This window comes from Lucilia sericata, unplaced genomic scaffold, assembly GCF_015586225.1.
Source record: "Lucilia sericata isolate MDLA Ls3-8-SP2 unplaced genomic scaffold, ASM1558622v1 Contig000006F_arrow, whole genome shotgun sequence".
NCBI lineage: Eukaryota > Metazoa > Arthropoda > Insecta > Diptera > Calliphoridae > Lucilia > Lucilia sericata.
Window position 1 is genome coordinate 1,306,231 of NW_023994047.1, and position 23,412 is coordinate 1,329,642.

The 23,412-nt window shown below is 27.6% G+C and overlaps 2 protein-coding genes across 3 annotated transcripts in view; one reads left to right on the forward strand and one right to left on the reverse strand.

Annotated features, from left to right (window-relative positions):
- Positions 1–23,412, reverse strand: part of LOC119601671 — a 90,541-nt gene that overhangs the window by 39,936 nt on the left and 27,193 nt on the right. The window lies entirely within an intron of this gene.
- LOC119601682 (pupal cuticle protein 20) lies at positions 17,938–19,557 on the forward strand. Its single transcript, XM_037952811.1, has 4 exons — positions 17,938–18,067; positions 18,160–18,458; positions 18,935–19,144; positions 19,211–19,557. Exons 1-4 carry the CDS (start codon positions 18,059–18,061, stop codon positions 19,419–19,421), a joined length of 729 nt encoding a protein of 242 aa, XP_037808739.1. The 5' UTR covers positions 17,938–18,058; the 3' UTR covers positions 19,422–19,557.

Genomic DNA, 23,412 nt, shown 5'->3' on the forward strand with positions numbered 1-23,412 from the left:
TATTTCAGCGATTAAAATGTGTGATTTGTGAAATGTGAAAATGTATAATGAAGCTTTTAGTATGTAGATTTGTTATATTTTGGTTTTGATAAACTATAATATTTGGTAAAAAAATTGTTGTTCTCTTGTGAATCCTAGTCCCTAGACTTGTTACTTGGTATTGGTTTTGGTTTAACACTAAATATGGAAAATTAAGAAAATTCACAGATTTGTGTACCCTTCAAGTTTTAAATTAGTATTTTTTCAATTAATTAGTTCGCGAAGTCGAAGTCCGCCTGTCAGTCTGTCTGTCTGCCTATATATACATATGTGTATCGTATATCTATTTGTCTAGTCAACTAACGGAGACGTTCATATAGGCGTCCATCTGTGAGATATTAAAATTCCCCAGAAGTCAGTTTAGAAATATACCTCTGTCTGTCTATCTGTCTGTCTGTCTGTCTGTCTGTCTGTCTGTCTGTCAGTCTGTCTGTCTGTCTATCTATCTTTATGTCTGTCTATCTGTCTGACTGTCTATATGTCTGTCTATCTATTGTCTATCCAACTATCGGGGGCGTTCAAATTGGCGTCCGTCTGTGAGATATTAAAATTCCCCAGTAGTTAGTTTAGCAATATACCTCTGTCTGTTCTTCTATCCGTCTATCTGTCTGTCTATCTGTCTGTCTGTCTCTCTGTATATCTATCTGTCTATCCATCTATCGAGGACGTTCATATTGGCGTCCGTCTGTAAGATATTAAAATTCCCCAGAAGTCAGTTTAGCAATGCACCTCTGTCTATAAGTCTGTCTGTCTGTCTGTCTATATGTCTGTCTGTATATTTGTATCTCAATCTGCCTGTCCACTTGTCGGGGGCGTTCGGATTGGCGTCCGTCTGTGAGATTTTAAAATTCCCCAGAAGTCAGTTTAGCAATGTAACTCTATCTATAAGTCTGTCTATCTGTCTGTAAGATATAAGAAACATATATAAAATTTGTTATTTTTACAATTAAAAGGCAATATTTGGGAGTTGAGATCATAATTTTAAAAATATGTTCCTTATCATATTCTAAGATTTAGAAAAAATCCCTTTTTTCTAAATCCTTAGTAATTGTACGTAATTTTTTTAAATCGTTCCTTAAATTACAAGTTAAATGCTGTAATAATATTGTAATAAAGACAAATTTCCCACAAAGAAATTTAAATACTAAAAATACCTCTTATAAATAGCAGAACATTAATTTAAAGCTTATTTTAAGTTACCAAAAAATTCCCCCTAAAAAAAGTACCACAAATGAAACAATTTTGATAAAATTTCAAAAGAACGCAAAAAAAAAATATGAATGTGTTTGGAACAAACAAATTTGTGAACATATACTAAAGAAAATGTATATTTTTTTATTATTTATTCCTAAGAAGCATATCAAATTATTTAATCTCGCATTTATTATTAAAAAGGTACCAGTGTTTTCTTACAGAAAAATGTTTGTAACCAAAAAAAAGGTTACCAAGTAATTTGATGAAAATTATCAAAAAGAAAAAAAAAACTGAAAATCAACTCAGTCATAAACTAAACTTGAACAACCAAGTAAAAAATAAAAAACGACACACTCATGCTGGAACAAAATGTTAAAAATGACACAAAAATGTTTATGTTAATATTAGATTTCATGAATAATAAATAAGCAATTGTTATGGGTAGGCAGGGAAGGGGCTGACTACAAACAGTAAGTATATGACAGGAGTGTCAGACTGGCTCGATGCAAAACTTTGTGTAACATGTAAAGACAACTTTAGGCAAGTGATGAAATCAACAACATTTATCTTAGCAGTTAAAAGTTTGCAGGCCAAAATAAAAAAAAATAAAATTGTTACTTTTTTTGAAAAAAAAAATACAATTTGAAAACAAGGTGATGAGTTTTACACTGCTGAAAAAATGACAGAAATCTATTTATATTTACTAAGGGTTAAGGCAAAAAAAAGGCTTAAAAAAGGTTTTTCCAAACGCCATAAATGACAATTCTTGTGCTAATGATTAATGATGTCTTGTACAAGAATACAAAAAAAAAGAAACATCATTACTGCCTAAGGCAGGTTTTCTTCGTCTTTAGCAACATTTTACATTACATTTTATTTTTTTCCAGATATTTTACACAATAAACTGCAAGTGTAAGAGCAAAAAGTGTACAACTTTCTTCTACTATGGTGTGATATGACATGCCGTGTATGCTTTGGTATGATAAACTACCTTTTCACTCAGGACTTTCATTACAATTTTGTCAGCTGTTGCAAATCTCAACATTGTGATTATGCACGTGCCGTTGAAATTATTTAAGTCTGAATGACAAATGCTGTTAAGAAGTTGTTGTTGTTTTTTTCATACTTTTTTTCCATTTGGTTTCTTTTCATTTCTATACTTATAATTCAAGGTATTTTTTTTTTCCAAAGTATGTGTACAGTTTTCCTGCCTTTTGCAAATAAAGTGTTGATAATGGTTTTACTTACAGAAAAAATCAACAACAAGAAAAATTGTAAAGAAAAAGGAGTTTATTATTATTTAAGAAGGAGAAAATTATAGAGTAAATTGTTCATTTTAAAAGCATATTACTCTTACTACTTTTTCGCTTACTTATTTTGCCTTTTGATTTTTGCCACAAGTCTTCTTTTCAAGCAAGTTTATACTAACTTACAAGTTGATTAAAAGTAGGGTGGATTAAATGGCAAAAAAATTGTGTTGTTGTGTTTAAAAGGAAAAATAAAACAAATTTTTTGCAAGCAGAAATTTGAATTTAAAAAGACTTGAACCTACTGACATTTGATTAAATGTCAACTGGACAATAGCAATAAACATACAGTGGAATCAATGATGGACGAAATTACTAATTATACCCTACACCACTCTATGGGAAGGGTATTATTCGTTTGTGCTGATGTTTGTAACATCTTAAAATACTGATCCCACATCAACATAAATCGGCTCGAAATCACTTTCTAAGTCAATTTAGCTATGTCCGTCTGTCTGTCTGATCCCACATCAACATAAATCGGCTCGAAATCACTTTCTAAGTCAATTTAGCTATGTCCGTCTGTCTGTCTGTCCGTCTGTCCGTCTGTCTATTGTTTCATTGAAACCTTGTTCGCACTCTTCAGGTCGCAATTTTCAAGATAATTTGATGAAATTTGGCACAAACTCTTCTTTTGAACTAAGCCTATTAAAAATGGTTAAAATCGGCCCATTATTTTGTATAGCTCTCATACAACCGTACTCTCCGAATAGGGCTTTTGAGCTCATAAATATGTTAAATGTTCTTGTATCACTTCAAAACGTAGTTTTATATAAATCTTAATGAGTATATCAGATATTTATAATGATCGGGCCTCATTTGACGCTATCCGTTCAAAGTTCCCTTCATAAAATTACTTGATGGTCAAAAATCACTTATAAATACTAATATCACCATGATATTATGTATAAATAAATAATAGACGTAAATCCCTTAGCAAAATGTGTAAGGATGGAACCATATTAACCCTGTCTGTCCCCATATAACCCCTCTTTTATCAACAAATTATTAAAATATTCCTGAAGAGGTTAATGTCAAATAGCATTTTCCTGTAATTTTCTTTGATTTGTATTAAAACTTTTTCAAAAAACTTATCATTTAAACCCTTTTCAATATTGAAATCATAAACATAAACAGGAACCTTTACAATAAATTTGTTTAATTATAACTTAACAACATACTTCATTCTATTTACCCAATACCCAAAATTTATTTCAGTTTTATAACTTAATATATTAAACCCACAACTGGCCATTACGTCAATTACTTTGATGTGGTTTTTAACAAAACGTTTATTGCACAACATTTAGTTGGTTTCCGTTAAATCAACAGTTTAAGTACAATGTCAACTAACAATTTCAAAGATCCTTTAATTAAATAAATAAGTTAGTACACACAATAATTAACCATTTAGCTAAAAGTAATAAAACGTCTACAACATGATTTCTTCTGGGGTATTTACCTATTTTTTGTGTATTAATAAAAACAACGCATTTTATTTATGGTCGTTAGTTTGGTGGTGCTAGTAAAATAGACACGCTACACCCCACCATAACGTTACAAAACTCAGGGGCCAACGTTCAAAGGCTGTAGGAAAGGTTAAGGAGGGCAAAAGAACAACACACGGTTTTACAAGATAACAAAAATAACAACCAGAACACAACACCTGTAAGTACAACAAAACAAAACAGTCGGGAAACCCCTATTGGTAGGTGGTGTTGGCGTTGGGTCATAGAATATGCTTAAGACCCCTACCATTATACAGCCAACAGCAACGATGAGTCATGAAGGTCATGACGAAAGCAATACAACAACAACAATAATAATAACAACAAAATACAAACACAAATATGAAAATACTCAAAATACGAAAATAAAACAAGCAAATAATATAGAATTTTTCGAACTTTCAAACAAATACAAATAAACATGGCTATTTTTATAAAGGAGAGCAAGTAGAGTAATAGAGAGAGAGCAAAAGAGAAAATTTACCGCTTTTAAGGAAAACTTAAAATAAATAAATATGAATCACATAGCGGTATTTGCTACAAAACACACACACAGACATCCTTACACTAGTATAACAGTTGACAAGTTGTTTTTATTTTTATTTTGCTGCTACTATTGTTGTTGTTATTGTTATTGTGAGTTTTACTCACTAAAGGATTTTTTTTTTTGATTCTGGTCCTTTTGTAATTTTGCCAGACAGTATGGCAGTATCACTCTGTCATTATTATTATGATATTGTTTGTTGTTTTCCTAACAGTATTTTTCGGTACTGGGAGTATTAACCTCAAATTGTAAACAATAATATAACGGTGTTTCTGTCTGTTTGTGTTTGAGAGCATAACTTAGAGAGTAAAATTCATTAGCTCTATAACTAATATTACACAAGAGATAAATTCTGCAAAAAAAAAAAAAGAAATAGAAAAGCAAAAACACACACTTTTGCTACACTTGTATGTGTAAGTTTAAGTTCGAAAAATCAATTTCGCAACACACATCAAGAAAAAATACTTTTTAATTTGTTAAAAATAATTTTTACTTTTAAATTAAAATTTGTATTTAAACAAATAAAAGTTTAAAGCAAAATGTTTAAAAAAGCCTTAAAAAAGTTTCCATATTATTAACATCCTTAATATCCTTTTTTAAACAGCATCCTTTTAAGTTAAATGTTTTTTTGTTTTAATATTAAACAAAACACTTACCTATTTTGAGTAATATTTTTGTTTAATTAAACATAATTCTATTTTATAAAATAGTTTAAATTTTTTATAAACAAATTGGAAGGATTAATTTGAGAGTTTTATTTAAATAAATTATTTACAATTTGATATGTTTTAAATTGGGTTAAATTTGGTGTTTTTCTCTTTTAAGATTTTTTTTAGTTAGAAATTTTCTTGACACTTCCGTTTTATACACTTTGCACTTAACTTTTGTTTGATCAGCAATAAAATATTTTATTTTCTTTATATTGGCTAATAAGCTTTTGGTTTTATATATTATTTTTCTATTTTTTTAAGTTATTTATCTTTTCAATATATAAGATTTTTTTTGTTTTAAAAATTGAATATAGTTTTGCGCTTTCTAGTTTATGTTTTTCCAATAAGTGTTTACACATTGAAATCTCCCGTAGAACTGTGGAAATTTTGTGCGGAAAGTGGTTTTAATGCAACCCTTATACGTCAGAAAAAGGGAAATTTTTCAATTTCATACACAATGTTGAGCAAGTCCCTTACATTAAAAAAGAATGCTATAGAAAATATTTCCCAAAAAATATCCCCTTTAAGCAAATAAGGGTGGAATTTGTGGCTACAAACACACATAGCGGTAAATATGGAAAATGGCATTGCCAGCTTTAAAACTTTAAAACAAAATTTCCCTTTTCGAAAAGAGGCTGTGTTAACAAAAAAGAGAGTGAGAGAGATTTTTTTCCTTTAGCATCAAAAATCTTTTACTTACTTTAGTAATAATAATAATAATAAAAAATATTTCTATGACAAAAAACTTACACACAAACCAACATACAGACAAACTTATTAACAAACGTTAACAACATTAGACCTTAAATTTTTGGTTGTTGGTATGTAATGGATTCCCTGCTCTTTTATTATGATAATTTTCTTCATAATGAAGTTAATAATGATTTTATTTCTATTTTTTATTTATATTTACAGACAATAAAAGTTTTCAGGAATTGCCTAAATATTTTTGTGGGTTTTTGGGTTTAAATGTTTGAAATTAACAGTTATTTTATGTTAAATACAACGTGTAGGAGATAACAAATAAATGGCCTATAAAATATTAACATTTCTTGGGGTCCTTTTTGTTGGTCATTGTTTTGGAATTTGGAAATCTAACGGCTCAAATTCATTCATTTATATTGGTTTGGTTGTCCTGCTCGTTTATTTGCTTATTTTTTGTGTCGGTTAAGTGGTCAATTTTTATTTCGCATTTTTTTGTTGTTGTTTAAAATAGTGTGACAGGATATTACGTGTCTTGTGTTTTTTAATTTTGAATTGTATTGGCCTTTAATAGTGTTTTTTAGGCATTCCAATTTTCCAACACTTTTTTTAAGTTGTTTGTTTGTCTTATTTGTAACACATGGTTGATTGTGGTAGAATCTTTGGGGTTTAAAACAAAAAGTGTCATTTTCAATATTATAGTTTTATACACTCAAGTTATAAACCATAAAAGATTATTTCCTCGGTCTTGTTCGTCCTATCGTGTAGTCTATTCTAGTCTATAGTCAAGTCTATAGTCTAGTCTATAGTCTAGTCTATAGTCTAGTCTATAGTCTAGTCTATAGTCTAGTCTATAGTCTAGTCTATAGTCTAGTCTATAGTCTAGTCTATAGTCTAGTCTATAGTCTAGTCTATAGTCTAGTCTATAGTCTAGTCTATAGTCTAGTCTATAGTCTAGTCTATAGTCTAGTCTATAGTCTAGTCTATAGTCTAGTCTATAGTCTAGTCTAGTCTAGTCTATAGTCTAGTCTATAGTCTAGTCTATAGTCTAGTCTATAGTCTAGTCTATAGTCTAGTCTATAGTCTAGTCTATAGTCTAGTCTATAGTCTAGTCTATAGTCTAGTCTATAGTCTAGTCTATAGTCTAGTCTATAGTCTAGTCTATAGTCTAGTCTAGTTAGTCTAGTCTATAGTCTAGTCTATAGTCTAGTCTATAGTCTAGTCTATCGTCTAGTCTATAGTCTAGTCTATAGTCTAGTCTATAGTCTAGTCTATAGTCTAGTCTATAGTCTAGTTCTATAGTCTAGTCTATAGGTCTAGTCTATAGTCTAGTCTATAGTCTAGTCTATAGTCTAGTCTATAGTTCTAGTCTAGTCATAGTCTAGTCTATAGTCTAGTCTATAGTCTAGTCTATAGTCTAGTCTATAGTCTAGTCTATAGTCTAGTCTATAGTCTAGTCTATAGTCTAGTCTATAGTCTAGTCTATAGTCTAGTCTATAGTCTAGTCTATAGTCTAGTCTATAGTCTAGTCTATAGTCTATGTCTATTAGTCTAGTTTATAGTCTAGTTCTATAGTCTAGTCTATAGTCTAGTCTATAGTCTAGTCTATAGTCTAGTCTATAGTCTAGTCTATAGTCTTAGTCTATAGTCTAGTCTATAGTCTAGTCTATAGTCTAGTCTATAGTCTAGTCTATAGTCTAGTCTATGTCAGTCTAGTCTATAGTCTAGTCTATAGTCTAGTCTATAGTCTAAGCAAACGATTGTTAAGAAAAAAATTGTGCATATTTTTTTCTGTGTATAGTCTAGTCTATAGTCTAGTCTATAGTCTAGTCTATAGTCTAGTCTATAGTCTAGTCTATAGTCTAGTCTATAGTCTAGTCTATAGTCTAGTCTATAGTCTAGTCTATAGTCTAGTCTATAGTCTAGTCTATAGTCTAGTCTAAGTCCAGTCTATAGTCCAGTCTATAGTCCAATCTATAGTCTAGTCTATAGTCTAGTCTATAGTTTTGAAATTTTTACTTGTAGTCCATTTAAATTTTAATTTAAAATTATTCTTAAGTTTTTGTTTAATTTATGATCTATTTTTCAAGAGTGTAATGAGGAAATAATGTTTTTTTTTTTTTCGTTACATTTAGTTCTTTTCTTTCAATGCAATTGCAACTATTCCAAATGGACCAGCAAACTAAGCCAAGTAATTAAGTTGTGCATTTCTCTACATTTCTCGCTTTATTTTATTTCAATTTTTTCTACATTTTACTTTCAGTTCATAGAAAAAACACACATACATAGTTTTAAATTTATTTACAGAAACTATGCCAAATGCTAGAAATGAAAAGGCATGACAACATGTGAAGCAAAACCCTAAAAAATAAGCAGAATAAAAACGGCAAGCTAGATAATTAAGCAAAATGAAAAACTCAACATCAAATAAGTTTTATTGAAAAAGACAACATGGACAATGGAAACAGACAGCAAAACTAAAAGCCAAACACATGACAGGCGAAGGGACGGACGGACAGACAGACATTTTACCACCGATAGATAGCTAGAAAAACTAGCAACTACGTGTTGTTACTAATTACTAAATTAACAACAAATTCCTCTATATAAATAAAACAAGAGCTTGCAACTCAATTGACCAAGTTTTTCTATAACCCCTCCACTTACGTACATACCCTTCCTTCGCTAGATCTTGTTTATACTTTAAACAACTTCTTTAGCTGTTGCAAAGTTAAAGGGAGATATAAACATATTTCCATTATACATAAATCATTCGATTTGAAGTTTGATATTCTTATATTTTATATTTTGCTACATTCATTTGTTTTAGCTACAAATGTTACATGTGGGAGTATTGCGTGCTTTCCGGTTGTACATCCAGCATCTATCATCTTTGGCTATTGCACGATTTTTGTTTTGTTCTTTTAAGAAACTTTAAGAATTTGTTATTTTCCTAAATTGTATTGTAATTATTGTTTAAATACTGTATAAACCACCTTACACTGCCAAATAAATAAATATACAATTTATAACCCCTGCTGTCAGAAATATGTAAGAGAGAGAAAAGAAAGACCTTTTCCTTTTACAGTTGATTTCGATTACATATAAATTTAATTTCCTGTATAGTATTACTTTTAATCATACGGGTACTTTTGCTTTTCTTGTTCAACATAAATTTTCCCTAAATCCTTTAAATAATTTTCTACAATGAATTTTACTTTAATTTGTTTTATTGAAAGTTTATCATGTGTATTAGAATTATATTAATCCCTTTGTTATCACTTCAAACACGTTTGGAATTAAATTCAGCTGCAAGGAAATGTTTGTCAAACTTTCTTTATTCTTTTCTTTTAAATCCTTAAATATATTTTGCATAATTTTGTAGTAAAAAGAAATTACTTATTTGCAAAAATAATCAATTACAAAGTTTTCTTGTTATTTTTGTTAAAAGAGCAATTTTAATTTACAAAAAAAATCAAACAAAATTTTATTGCCTTTTAAGCAGTTTTAAGGATAAACGTATATTTGTTAACTAAATCCTGACATGGCTAAAAATGCATTCAAGCATTTAGTTTGAAATCAATTGAAAAATAAACTTTAAAAGACTCAATGAAGCTTAAAAAGAAGAAACGAATATTTAAAGCAAAAAAAAAATCTATTAAAATTTATTAAGCAAAAGAAAAATCAACTTGAATTTCTGAGCTTTTACTATGTAAAAGGGAAATTTAATTAAAGCTACACTGCTTAACAAATGTATTTCATTATTGTATTGACTATAAAGCGAGCTTTCATAAACCTAAACTAAGATTTCCTTATAGAAAAGCTTTTTCTTATACAAAAACGTTTGTCTAAGCAAAAAAATTTTAAGCAAAAAAGCTTTTAAATGTAATTTTTTAACTTTTCATTATGTAAAAGCTTTTTTTTAAACAACCTTTGTCTGAGGAAACTATTTTTTAACAAAAAAGCTTTTTTTAGAAAAAAAGCTTTGAATTAACCTAAAAGATTTTTTCTTAACATAAAAACATTTTCTTAAAAAAGCTTCATCCTAAAAACTTTTCATAAAAAAGCTTTTACTTAAAAAAAGCTTTTACTTAAAAAAGCTTTTACTTAAAAATGTTTTTACTTGAAAAAACTTTTATTTAAAAAAGTTTTTACTTAAAAAAGCTTTTACTTAAAAAATCTTTTACTTAAAAAGCTTTTACTTAAAAAGCTTTTACTTGAAAAAGCTTTTACTTAAAAAGCTTTTACTTGAAAAAGCTTTTACTTAAAAAAAGCTTTTCCTTAAAAAACAAGATTTTTTCAAAAATAATATCTTTTTTAAACTAGTTTACACGTAAAATCCATTTTATTACCAAAAAGCTTAATAGTTTAATTATCAACAAACTCTGCAATATTTTTAGAACACAAAAGCTATAAGTATTTAGGTAAATATAAACTTTCTTTTTGTTTTATTAAAATATTAATATTGTATAAATTATTAAAAACTTTTAATGTATGCCGCAGAAACCAAAAACGTATTAAATTAAGTTCAAAACCTGTTGACCCATGTCGAATACTGTTATTTATGTATGTATTTACGAAAAAATTTGTCAGCGATTTTGTTTTGATCTTTATATTCTTGACTTAAACTGTTAAAAATAGTTAAACAATAGACAAATAGACAATAATAACACAAACAACAATATAAATCATTACTAAAATATTTAAAAGATACATCAGCAGCTTTGTTTGTAGCTTGCAGCGATATTTAAAAATAAACTAAAACTAAACGTACGACAAAAAGCAGTATTGCCATTGTAAAGAAATCTTGGAGAAGAAAAGAAAGTAAATAGTTTTATAGCGAGTGTTTAATAATGAATAGAAGTCGGATTAGTTAGTTATCAAAGGAGTTGTGATATATCAGAGATTTAAATAATATTATTTATAAATCACTATTGTTAATAATAGACTATGGCAACTCTTATTATTAAAAGTGGATCCCCAATTAATTAATAAACATGACTTAATAGCAGAAAGTGAGAAAGAATTATTAAAAAAAAATAATTTTTAAACTGGAAAACCCCTTCGTTCAAAAAAATATCAAAAAATAAACAGTTTGCCACAAACAAAGGTGTTTAAGTTATAAACAAACCCATATTAGAAATTAAATTATTTTATGATTAATTATGTTTAGACAAAAAACAGCAACAGATATTTTTTTGCTTCTTCAAAATAAAAATTAAAAAAAAATTAAAAATTATTGCAGAATTTTTGACGGTTTTTTGCTAAAAGTTTTTTTATAACAATTATTAATTACCAGACAATAAATAAAATTAACAAAAATGTAAATTTATTAATAAAATCCAAAATTCAAACAAATCAATTTAAAATAGCTTGATAGCAGCAAGAGAAAGATAAAAGTTAAAGCAATAAAATAAAAACAACTTCAAAGCAATTGTTTATTTAATCTAGTGATTTTATAATTATTTTCCTTTTTATTAACAATCATTCATTTTTCAATATGTTTAAGGATTTAAAAAGCAAAAAAAAACAGTTACAGATATGAGACCCTTAAACTTACTTCCTACAACAAATAAAGGAACCCTCACCCCCTAGAAAAACATACATACATATGTATATGCTGATTATGTGTTTAACAATTGTGCAAAAGTAAGATGAGAGCAAAAACAGAGAGTATTAAAAATGAACGTATTATCAATAATGTCTTTCTTGTCTTATCGCTCATCATTCAAGACCATAAATCTTGAAATTTACTACACAATGAAACTCACATTCTGCTTTAGCATCTGTTGAGCGAACACAGCTTATCAAAGTGTATCCTGTATTTTAACAATAGAAATCTTTGGAAAAAAAAACACACAGACAAAACAAAATTTGAACAGCAAATGATTTGAGGAAATCACCCTTAAAGCTATTAAGCTTAAGATTTTTTTTCTACTACTAATACATTTTTAAGGCCAAATTTCAACCCTGATGACACTAAAATGTCATTCATTGTTGTTTTTGCTTTTTGGTTATTGTGTGTCTAACAAAAATGCTCCTGAGTGCACGTTTTGTTTTTGGTAGCAAGTGACAAATGTAGTGTTGTTAATGATTATTAAATGGAAATAAAACGAAACGATTTGATGGAGTCATTAAAATTAAATGGATTTTTTTTGTTAATTTCTAAGGACTAGCTTGCAGGGAAACACATGCAGGAGAGAAATTGTAATTTAATTGAAATTAAATGTTTATTTAAAACTAATTTCAAAATCTTATAAGCCATAGATTATCATCACACTTCACCTCGTTTATCAAGGGATAGTTGTCTCTTTAGTAGTTTACTGCTAGTTTTTAAACCAAAAGGTTTTATCACTCTTATAGTACGGAAAAAACCTTTAAATTAAGATTTTTCAAAATAGCTTTTTCGAAAAACCTTTTTCTGAAATGAAACTTTTTTAAATACTTAGAAAAGTTTTCTTAAGAAAAGAAAAAACTTTTCTTATATTAAGCTTTTTCTAAAAAACTATTTTAAGCTTAAAGCTTTTCCTAAAAAGGGCTTGTCTTAAAGATAGTGTGTTCTTAAAAGCGAAAACTTTTTCTTTAATTAAACTTTTATTAGAACACATTTTCTTAAATTAAACTTTTTTAAGCTTTTTCCTAATAATGAAATTCCTCAAAAGTTTGTGAAATTAGAAAACTTTTTCTTGAATTACACCTTTTTAAGCTTTTTCCTAATAAAGTTTTTCTTCAAAAAATAAGATTCTTAAAAAAATTTAAAAAAGTTTTTGAAAAAAAAAATCCCTAAAACAAGTTTTTATAAGAAAGCTTTTTTTATACAAAAGTATAAAAATTGTTCTTTTGAAAAGTTATAAATAATGTTCATGCAAAAAGCTTTTTCATTAAATTAAACTTCTTTTAGAAAACTTTTTCTTGAATTAAACTTTTTATAAGCATTTTCCTAATAAAGTTTTTCTTCAAAAAATAAGTTTCTTAAAAAGATTCTTGAAAAAATCTTTTTTTCTAAAACAAGTTTTTATAAGTTTGATTTACTAACAATTCGTTTTTTTTTTTAATTTCAAAGGTTGTGTAATTGCTAAGAGAAATTTTCTCTTAGATTTCTTGGGAACTCTAAGGTAACAATAAACTATTTGCTAGAATATTTGGTGACTTTAAAAGAAGTGATCAATTTTCCATCTTCCTTGAGTTCAAATATTGATTCTACTGAACCCATTTGTTTAGATTATTTGCAATACCAAACTGCTATAGTTTTCAAGCTGTCATATTCATTACTTAAACATGACAAATTGTTGAAGTTAAAATTACTATAATTTCACACATAATATATTACTGTCAATAATCAATACACTTTACTACAAATTGGATAACTCAAAAAAAAAGAGCAGTGAATTTCAGGGTATTCGTATTTGTATTACAAAATAAATTTGCAAATTTATTGCCTTAAAATTATACCATTTTATTTTCCAATTTAAAAAAAAAAATTGGTTTGTTGTGAAATGCACAACAACTGCATACAAATTCATTTCAATGTCTGAACGATGATTCTACCTTAAAATAGTTTTTTTCTCTCAAAGTTTTATTTCGTTCTACCAATCCATCAAAAGCCAACCAAACAACAACCAACCAACCACTTCCTTTAGTAGTCTGTCAATTTAAACATTCATTGTCATGTTCAAATTCAAATGTGAGTTTTCCAAAAAAAAAATACACATGCCATACACATGCAGTTTGTTATAATGAGAAAAAAAAACTGATTTTCAAGGAAATACGCTTAAAGAAGCACCACCGCCATGTATTCCCAGGCAAACAGTACACGCATACCCATAAAGATTTTTTAAAATGTTTCATGTTATACTAAAGAAGAAGTCTGTTTTCTTATGCTACATCAATCAAATCAATGGATATAATTACAGTTTAACGGTTTAGTAGAATCAAAATTCTTTAAATAAACCTTAAGTTACTAAATGAAAATCTAGCTGAACTAGTAGTTTATAGCACTTCATAGTGGAAAAGCTTTCGGTTTCAACTGAGCTAACTATCATTTGCCGACAATGACTCGGATAGTTCCAGGAGAAAGATACAATAGTCGGGTAAATCTAACAAGTTTTTTTCAGTTTTGGTTCCATCAATATATGTGCAGGGTATTTCAGATTCAACTTATACCTTTCATAACTTCTTATTTATATTTTGTGCTAAAGTTCAATTACAATTTTACAACAACTACAACAAAGCTGTTCATTATGTTAAACAAAAAAAAAACTATAAAACTACTGTTAGTTTAGAATTCCACACCCTTTGTATGTTTAATTTAACACTAAAATATGATAATGAACTGTTATTAACGTTCATTACTACAACAACAATAACAACTAAAGAAGATGCCTTTCAAAAAGCTCTATTTACAAGATTTTTGTTTTAATTTTTTAAGATTTTCATAATTTTTTTTTTCGTAAGCGAAAAAAAAGCAAAAACCTGCAACGGAAGACGTTAACAGCAAATTGAGCTGACTGTTTTATTTTAAAAATTTTAACCAAAAAAATTTGTGGTTTTAAACAAAAACAAAAAGTCACTACAGCATAAAACATTTGAGTTGCACAGCAAGTGCTTCTTCATTGGTATCACAATAAAACAATAGTAAAAAAATATTTAAAAAAAGCTTTGATTTGAGTACTCAAGCAGTCTTGGTTTTCAGTTTTACTCCATAACAAAATTGAAGTTTAAAAACTTTAATTTTCAAATTAAAACCAATTTCAAGCATTTTCGATTTTGTCTTTATTATGGTATTGGGTGTGTTGTTACCTTTTTTAAAAGCTATTAATTGCTTTAGATCTTACTTTGATTGAATGTTATTGGCCAAAAACAGATATACAATTGTTTAATGATTAATTGAGTTTGTACCCACAACAAAACAAAAAGCAAACAGGAAATTTTTCTTATTTAAAACTCATGTTGGGTTTCACCGTTTCTTTTTTTAAGGGATTGACTAACAAAACTCTACGGTATCAAGTTCAAGTTCATAAAATTAATCTAGAAAACAATACAATAATTTATTTTATTTAAACGATCCCATTGAAAAAGGGGTATAATGTCAAGACAAGAGAAACAAAAAGTTTTATGCCCAATTGTGGTTTATTTAAAAAATGTATACTTTTTAGTTCATATTTTGAACAAATAAATGTTATATGGCATGAAGGACCATTTTAAATTTAAATTATTTTATTCCCATAATCAAATACTAATACTTACTAAAAACAAATAGAAAAAGTTAATTACACCTCTAAAGAAAGGTTAAAAATACATTTTAGAGACTAATTACAATGTTGAACCTTAAATGTTTTAAAAAAATATAATAAAGTTTGCCGAACTTTAATTAATTTTTTGTTTGTAAGAAATATTTCATATCATACCGTCAATTACTGTTTGTTTCTTGTTATTATTTTAATATAAATAATTAAAAATTTATTAATTAACTAGATACTGTTTTTTTTAACAAGAACATTTTTTTCGCTTCGAAACCCACAATTAAGTCAATAATTGTTAATCAATGATTAACTAAAATTTTTAAATATTAATTAAAAACATTAAAAAAAACATTGTTAAAATGTTTGCCAAAGAATAATAATAATTAAAAACTATAACAACAAAAAAAAAAACTAAATAGAAACACTTAAAGTGCATAAAAACCAATAATAAAAACAATAATGAAACATAATTATAAACAGTGAGGTCAATAGAAGTTAGAAAAAGAAAAACGCCAAAACAAATAATAATAAAAAACAAAAGCTAAGATTATTAAACAAAGATCAGCATAAGGAGAAAATGACTCATGTGTGAAAGAAACCACTTATATGCTCACTTCTCTGTTTAGAACAGGCATCGACAAAGAGTAAAAAGGAGATTCCTGATTAGCATTTATTTTTTATTTATATTGTGAAAAAGAGAGATAATCATCTCACAATAGAGAAGAGAAAGAAAAAGAAAGGTTAAAAATACATTTTAGAGACTAATTACAATGTTGAACCTTAAATGTTTTAAAAAAATATAATAAAGTTTGCCGAACTTTAATTAATTTTTTGTTTGTAAGAAATATTTCATATCATACCGTCAATTACTGTTTGTTTCTTGTTATTATTTTAATATAAATAATTAAAAATTTATTAATTAACTAGATACTGTTTTTTTTAACAAGAACATTTTTTTCGCTTCGAAACCCACAATTAAGTCAATAATTGTTAATCAATGATTAACTAAAATTTTTAAATATTAATTAAAAACATTAAAAAAAAACATTGTTAAAATGTTTGCCAAAGAATAATAATAATTAAAAACTATAACAACAAAAAAAAAAACTAAATAGAAACACTTAAAGTGCATAAAAACCAATAATAAAAACAATAATGAAACATAATTATAAACAGTGAGGTCAATAGAAGTTAGAAAAAGAAAAACGCCAAAACAAATAATAATAAAAAACAAAAGCTAAGATTATTAAACAAAGATCAGCATAAGGAGAAAATGACTCATGTGTGAAAGAAACCACTTATATGCTCACTTCTCTGTTTAGAACAGGCATCGACAAAGAGTAAAAAGGAGATTCCTGATTAGCATTTATTTTTTATTTATATTGTGAAAAAGAGAGATAATCATCTCACAATAGAGAAGAGAAAATGACTCATTTTGAAAGAAACCACTTTTATGCTTTCTTCTCTACTTAGAACAGGCAGCGGCAGAGAGTAAAACCAATAAAAAAAAACAATAACGAAATATAATTATAAACAGTGGGGCCAATACAAATTTGAAAAGAAAACACCAAAACAAACATTAATAAGAAACAAAAACTATTATTATTATACAAAGATCAGCATGAGCAGCAAATGACTCATATCTGAAAGAAATCGCTTATATACTCTCAGTTCTCTGTTTAGATTAGGCAACGGCAGAGAGTAAAAACAATAATAACTATATGAATATGGGGCTTTAAATGAAAGCTTTATATTTTAACAAATTTTTTCGTTCTCATTAATCTAGGCTTTATGGTATTGCACTTGTTAGCTTTAATGAAAGCTTACAAGCTATTTATAAAATTTCCTGACTTTCGTGCTCTGTACATATGAAAAACCATATTGTTAGGCCTCTTCTAAGTCTAATAGTTGCTCAAGCTTATAAAAAGCTAACAAGCTTTTATAAGTTTTGTTGAATTTTGAGCTCTATTTAGCTCTAGTTAGCTTGTTAGCTAACAAGCTTTTATAAGTTTTGTTGAATTTTGAGCTCTATGAGTTATCTATCGTGTTCGACCACTTTTAAATCAAATAGACGATCACTGTTCTAGTTTAGTATTTCCTGTTAAAAATGTTCTATTTTAAGTAGAGAAAGCTTGTTAACGAAGTTTTGCAAGCACGTTTATTATCGATTATTTAAAAGCTCAAACATTTCTAAAGAAAAAAACTGCCAAAGTAGTTACCTTGTTTTCTTCACCAAAGCGCCAACGCAATCTAAAATCGTTACGCTGCAATAATAATTGATGTTCAATTTTAATTGACGTAATAATGGCAAAGAAACGCCACAATAAAGAAGAATCTCAGCAAAAAAAAAAAAAAAAATTTAAAGAATTTATAAGCAAATTTTTTTTTTCTTACTGTTTTCAAGCATCTTCTGAAACGCCACCTCACTCTAAAACTAAACCAAAAAAAGAAATATTCTACTAGACTCTTTAATAATTTAAAAATACTTTACATTCATTATACTAAAGATAATAATGATGTTGTATACCACCATAATCATTAAGAATCATAATACAACAAAAGTATAACAACGAAACACAAAACAAAGATGAACTAGAAGAAAAAAACAAAGACAAGAGAAGAGAAATAGCAAAAATTCACAAAACAAATCAAATAATAAAAAACCAATAGAATTGTTTGAGATTTATGAGCTGTTTGACTATAAAATTGGCCAAGACGAGCAGTGAAGTTATTAGTTTGAAACAAACATTTCATCATCATACAACCAAAACAAAAAGAGCCAACCAGCAAGCAAACAAAACAATATAGCATTATGAAATTTGTAAGGATACGAAGCGCACAAAAAAGGATTAAAGAGAATAATAAATAAAATTTAATTTGTGTTTTTTCTTCTTCTAATTTAAATAACCATAGTTCGTGTGTGTTGCTACCGTTGCCTTGTGTTTGGGGGCTGCTGCTGCCGGCAGACCTTCAACCAAATATTTGCCACCTAATTTTGCGGCTGTAGGTGCTGCTGGTTCTAGCCAATATCCTCATTATCATGCTGTTAGTGGTGGACGTGTTGCCCCTAGTGCTGGTCATCAGTATGCTGCTGCTGCTTCAGCTCCTGTGCATGCAGCCTCTTCACAGTATGCTCATAATAGAGCAGCTGCTCAAATTCCCATTTTAAGAAATGACTACAGCAATGATGGCAGTGGCAACTATAACTTTGGGTAAGTGGAGTTTGAAATAAAATTTCTAAGCTTTAAAATGAGCTGAAAGTTTGTGCAAATTATACTCGAATTAAAAAAAAAATCTTCTAATGATCTCTAGTGAGACCAGGAATGCTGATAAAGTTCTTAAGAAAAGTGAAATTTTTGAAAAATATTTTAGTGAAAAAATTAGTTTCTGTGAAAACATTATGAAAGATTTGAGATTTAAAATTGGATTAAAAAAGGAAAATTTAGTAAATGAAACGATCTCAAGTGATAACACGAATGTACTAGTAAGATCAGGAATATAAAGTTCTTAAGAAAAGTGAAATTTTTGAAAAATATTTTAGTGTAAAACAAAGTTTCTATGAAAACATTTCGAAGGATTTTAGATAAGAACTTGTCCTTAATTTTAAATCTCTACCATTTATGGACTGATATAAATAAAAAATTTAATTCTAATTTCAAAATTTCTAAACAAATGTCTATTACTAAAGTTTCGAAACTGGCAATGGCATTAAACGCGACGAAAGTGGACACTTCCAAGGCTCTTGGCCAGGCGGTTCTTTGAATGTTGCTGGTTCCTACTCCTATACAGGTGATGATGGTAAACTCTACTCTGTCAACTACAAGGCTGATAGCAATGGTTTCCATGCCGAAGGTGATCATTTACCCACACCACCACCAATTCCTCGGGAAATCCAAGAGTGAGTAATATTACAATATAATAAAAACAAAATTAATTAAATTTGAAAAAATTGATTTTCTTCCAGAACTTTGCATTTACATCAACATGCTGGTAGTCAACCAGGTTCAGCTGGTTCTTATTCAGCACCCTCTAGCTATTCTGGTGGTGGACATCGTGCTCCCGCTGCCAATTATGCTGCCGCTAGCCATCATTCTGCTGCTAATGTGCGTGCTCCCAATGCCAACTATTTGCCACCCCAACAAGGCCAAGGTTATAACTATGGCAGACGTCATTAATTTAAGTATTCCTTTTTGACACGCTCCCCCTAAAAACCCCCCGCCTCTCAATTACCGTCTTAGTATTGATGTTAATAAAACGTAAATAAATTTTATTTTTGTATAATACTCTTAAATTTATAAAACATAAAAAAAAGTTTTTGTTTTTGTTACTTGTTTGCCAAAGGGGTCTTCCCTAAAAAATCCTTTAACGCCTTCGAAAAATAATCGTTGGTTATTGAAAAACTTTTTAAATAGAGATTTCCATGTGTTAGTGTAATGAAAGAGAGAAGGTGTTGCTAAAAGAACACACATCAAAACAGGCCACAAACAAACAAACTGATGATGAACTCTGGTTATCAAAAGGGAATTTCTAAGGAAGAAAAATTATTTTTCAACCTAAAACAAACAAATCGGAAAGTTTTTCAAACATTTTCTCGTTTCCCTTTCAAATGCACTACTTTTTTCTTGTCTATAAAGATTTGTTTCCCTGAAATCAAAAGAGATTTAAATAGAATTTGAAAAGTTTTACAATTTCATAAAGAGTCAACAAATTCTATTGTTTTGTTTGGTTACAAACAACAAAAAAAGTTGCCACAATTATTTTAATATCTTTTTCTCAAAAAAAGGACAAGTTTTGGTTTTAAATGATTTAAGAAAAAATTTGCAAAAAGGAAAAGTTTTTTTGTAAATAAAATTTGCATAAACTGGGAGTATTAAATGTAATTATTAAGGTTTGTTAAGCAAAAGTTTAAGTTAATCAAAGGAACTATAAATAAAATACTCAATGAACTAGGACTATAATATTGAAAAAAAGGAAAGTCTATAAAAGCTTAGCTGCTACACGATTTACATACATACACAATTAAACAAGCGACGAGAGAAAGATTTGAGAACTTTTTAACACACAATACTATTAGCGAATCGTGATACGAACTTGATTTGCCTCTATAAAAAAACTAAAGAAATATTTGTTTCGGAATATAAAATTATATTCGTTCGCGAATAAATATAATACGAATAATATTGGTAATCACTAAAAACTTAATAATAGATATTTTTATTCGTCTATTCATTCACGAATCCAAACCACTACAACAACGGAGCTTTCTCGCGAAATAATTGAGAACGAGAGAATGAATTGAGGACTCTCATACAGTCAGTAGAAATCGTGAAACGATTTGATACTCTCTTTTGCTTTACTTCTTATCCAGATTTTGTTAATTTAAAAACTTAAGAAATATCAAATGAAATAATATTTGTTCGCGAATAAATCGTAAATGAATATTTTTTTCTTGCTAAAAATATTAAAAATTATTTATTTATTCTATAGCGAATATTTTTTATTTAAAAGAAAATATTTTTTATTTAAAAAAAAACATTCGTTCCTGAATGAATATAATACGAAACTTTTAAGTAACTCCTAAAAAATACTCAAATTTCAAAAGAAACTGCTACAACTACACAGCTTTCTTGCGAAATAATTGAGAACGAGAGAATGAATAGAGGACTCTTATACAGTCAGTAGAAATCGTGAAACGAATTCCATTTGTAACTTTCTTATGATTTAATCCTTATCGATTTTTTTTTTAGTTTAAAAACTAAAGAAATATCAAGTGATATAATATTTGTTCGCGAATAAATCGTATATGAATATTTTTTCGTTTCTTGCTAAAATATTAAAATTTATTTATTTATTCTATAGCGAATATTTTTTATTTAATATAAAATATTTTATATTATGGACATTTGTGTATTATTCACTTTAGGGAATGCTTAAAGAACAAAATATTAGTTTTGAGAATAAACATTACTATCGTTCGCGAATAAATCGTAAACGAATATTTTATTTTTTCTTTTAACTAGTATTTGTTTTTGATTTTAAACTAGAGGTTTTTAAATGTAGAAGAATCTTTTTAAAACTTAAATAATAATCGTTCGCGAATGAATAACATTTAGAAATTCGCCTTAAAACACTTCAATTTAAAACATTATATAACTTATTGCAATTTTTCTAATAGCCAATTAAATCATCATTTTAAAAACAATATTTATGCCACCACAACTTTAAAGAAAACCAATTTATTTCAAATCATGCCACAATTTCAGCCATAAATTCTTCCTGTTCATTCATCGTTTTTGGTTTTACATTTTTCTAACTTTCTTTGCACTTTTGCATACAATCTTATTTAATTCCTGGAAATCCTTTTTAGAAAATTTATTACCAATTTCACGTAGAAACCAACAACAACCAAAGTATGGTGCTTTGGAAAATGACATCTTTCGACTGCCAACAGAACAACCATATATATTAAATAATACAACAAAGACTTTTCAAGATTTAAGCTGCAAAAAAATTTTATACATTAAATTGTCTAGAAAAATAAAAAAAACATAAACGTTACAACCCCAAAAATAAAACTAAACATAAAACAATCTAATGATTTTGTTGCCTTTAATTTATGCGTTTCATGTTTTCCACAAGAATGCAAAACAAGCGAGAAAAACTGAAATTTTTAATTAAACTGTTTGTTAAAGAACAAAGTAAGTGTAAGTAAAAAAAGGGGAAAAATGACTTTCATTTAAAAAAATTTATATGCAATTATTGACCCTTGAGCTGTTATATTAATAAATTTAATTTCAAAGCATTTTACAAACCCCCTACTCATTTGCTCTGTTTAAATTGTTTGCCTTTAAAAATGTCCTTGATAAATTGATGATGATGTTGTTAAGTGTAGTATAGAAAAAAGTTTTCTTTTAAAAAATTATAAAAAAAAGAAAATGTTAGTCATATTTTGTGTAAAATGTAGAAAATGAAAAATAAACTATATAATACGTTTTTTTTTCTACTAACAAAGGAAATTGACTTAAGCTAAACAGCGGGTGGTGATTTCCGTATTTAAGGAAAGTGACATTTGTTGTTAAGAAAAAATGGTTTTAAATTGAAAAAATATTAAAACATATATTAGTATTAGTAAAACTTTATAATCGTAAGGACTTGTAGAAGAGAACAAACTTTTCACTCTCCTGTTATTCTCAACCAAATGAGAATTACATTGTTTCATAGCACGATCAATTAATGAGCAAAGTTTTTTCTTTCCCGTTATGAAACAGTAATCATTACAAGACATGTTACCTAGTAATGTTATAACATTACCTAGTTCCTTTTATATGAGTGTTTTCCCTCCAAAAAAAAAACTATTAATGAGTTCCACATAACCCTAAGTATCAACATTACATTTAATTAAACAACTAAATGGCGTAAAATATATATTTGCTATTGAATAAATGTTCTTTTTTCTCTTTATATTTTCCTTTTTAGCCTCATGCTAAATTACAATTAATATTTATTAACAAATTTATTTCATCAATGAAACAAATATAAAGAAGTCGGTATATCCAGGGTTTGTTTTCTGCACCATAGGGACTATTACAATTGACAATTTCTTTAATTTTATTACACATACTATTTTACTATTCACACATTTTATTCATTAAACGAATATGTTTGTATGTGTTAGGTAAATAAACATTAAGGATTTTGAAAAAAAGGATACAAGGAATAAATATACATATATGGATTAGTAATATGTTATGCGTGTTATTTAACTATCAATATTAGGAAGTCATAAATTTTCATTGTAGGTTTCAAAACAAAAGTTAGGGAGCCTATTTTGTTTTAATGTCAAATAGGCAGGAAAGCAATACTAAAGCTGTCTCAGTATAATTTTATTAATATTTTTAAAAAGGAAGAAACATATTCTTAAAATACCTAACAAAAGGGATATTTAAATCATACATACTACCTAAATAGCGAGATTTAAGCTGCAGCTATGAGCATTTTTTTTAAATGAACACAATGCTTCAACGTAGTTGTAACTAGTACAAGTATTGCTTAGTTGTCTTTTTGGCAAAATAATTCGGTTTATTTTCAGTCATTACAACTAAATAGTGTGATTAAAGTTGAAATTACGAGTATTTTTTTCAAATTTGAACACAATAGCATAATTAA

Coding starts and splice junctions, on each gene's coding strand:
- LOC119601682 (XM_037952811.1), top strand. Junction 18,459..18,934: donor AGTGGCAACTATAACTTTGG/GTAAGTGGAGTT, acceptor CTATTACTAAAG/TTTCGAAACTGGCAATGGCA. Junction 19,145..19,210: donor ATTCCTCGGGAAATCCAAGA/GTGAGTAATATT, acceptor ATTTTCTTCCAG/AACTTTGCATTTACATCAAC.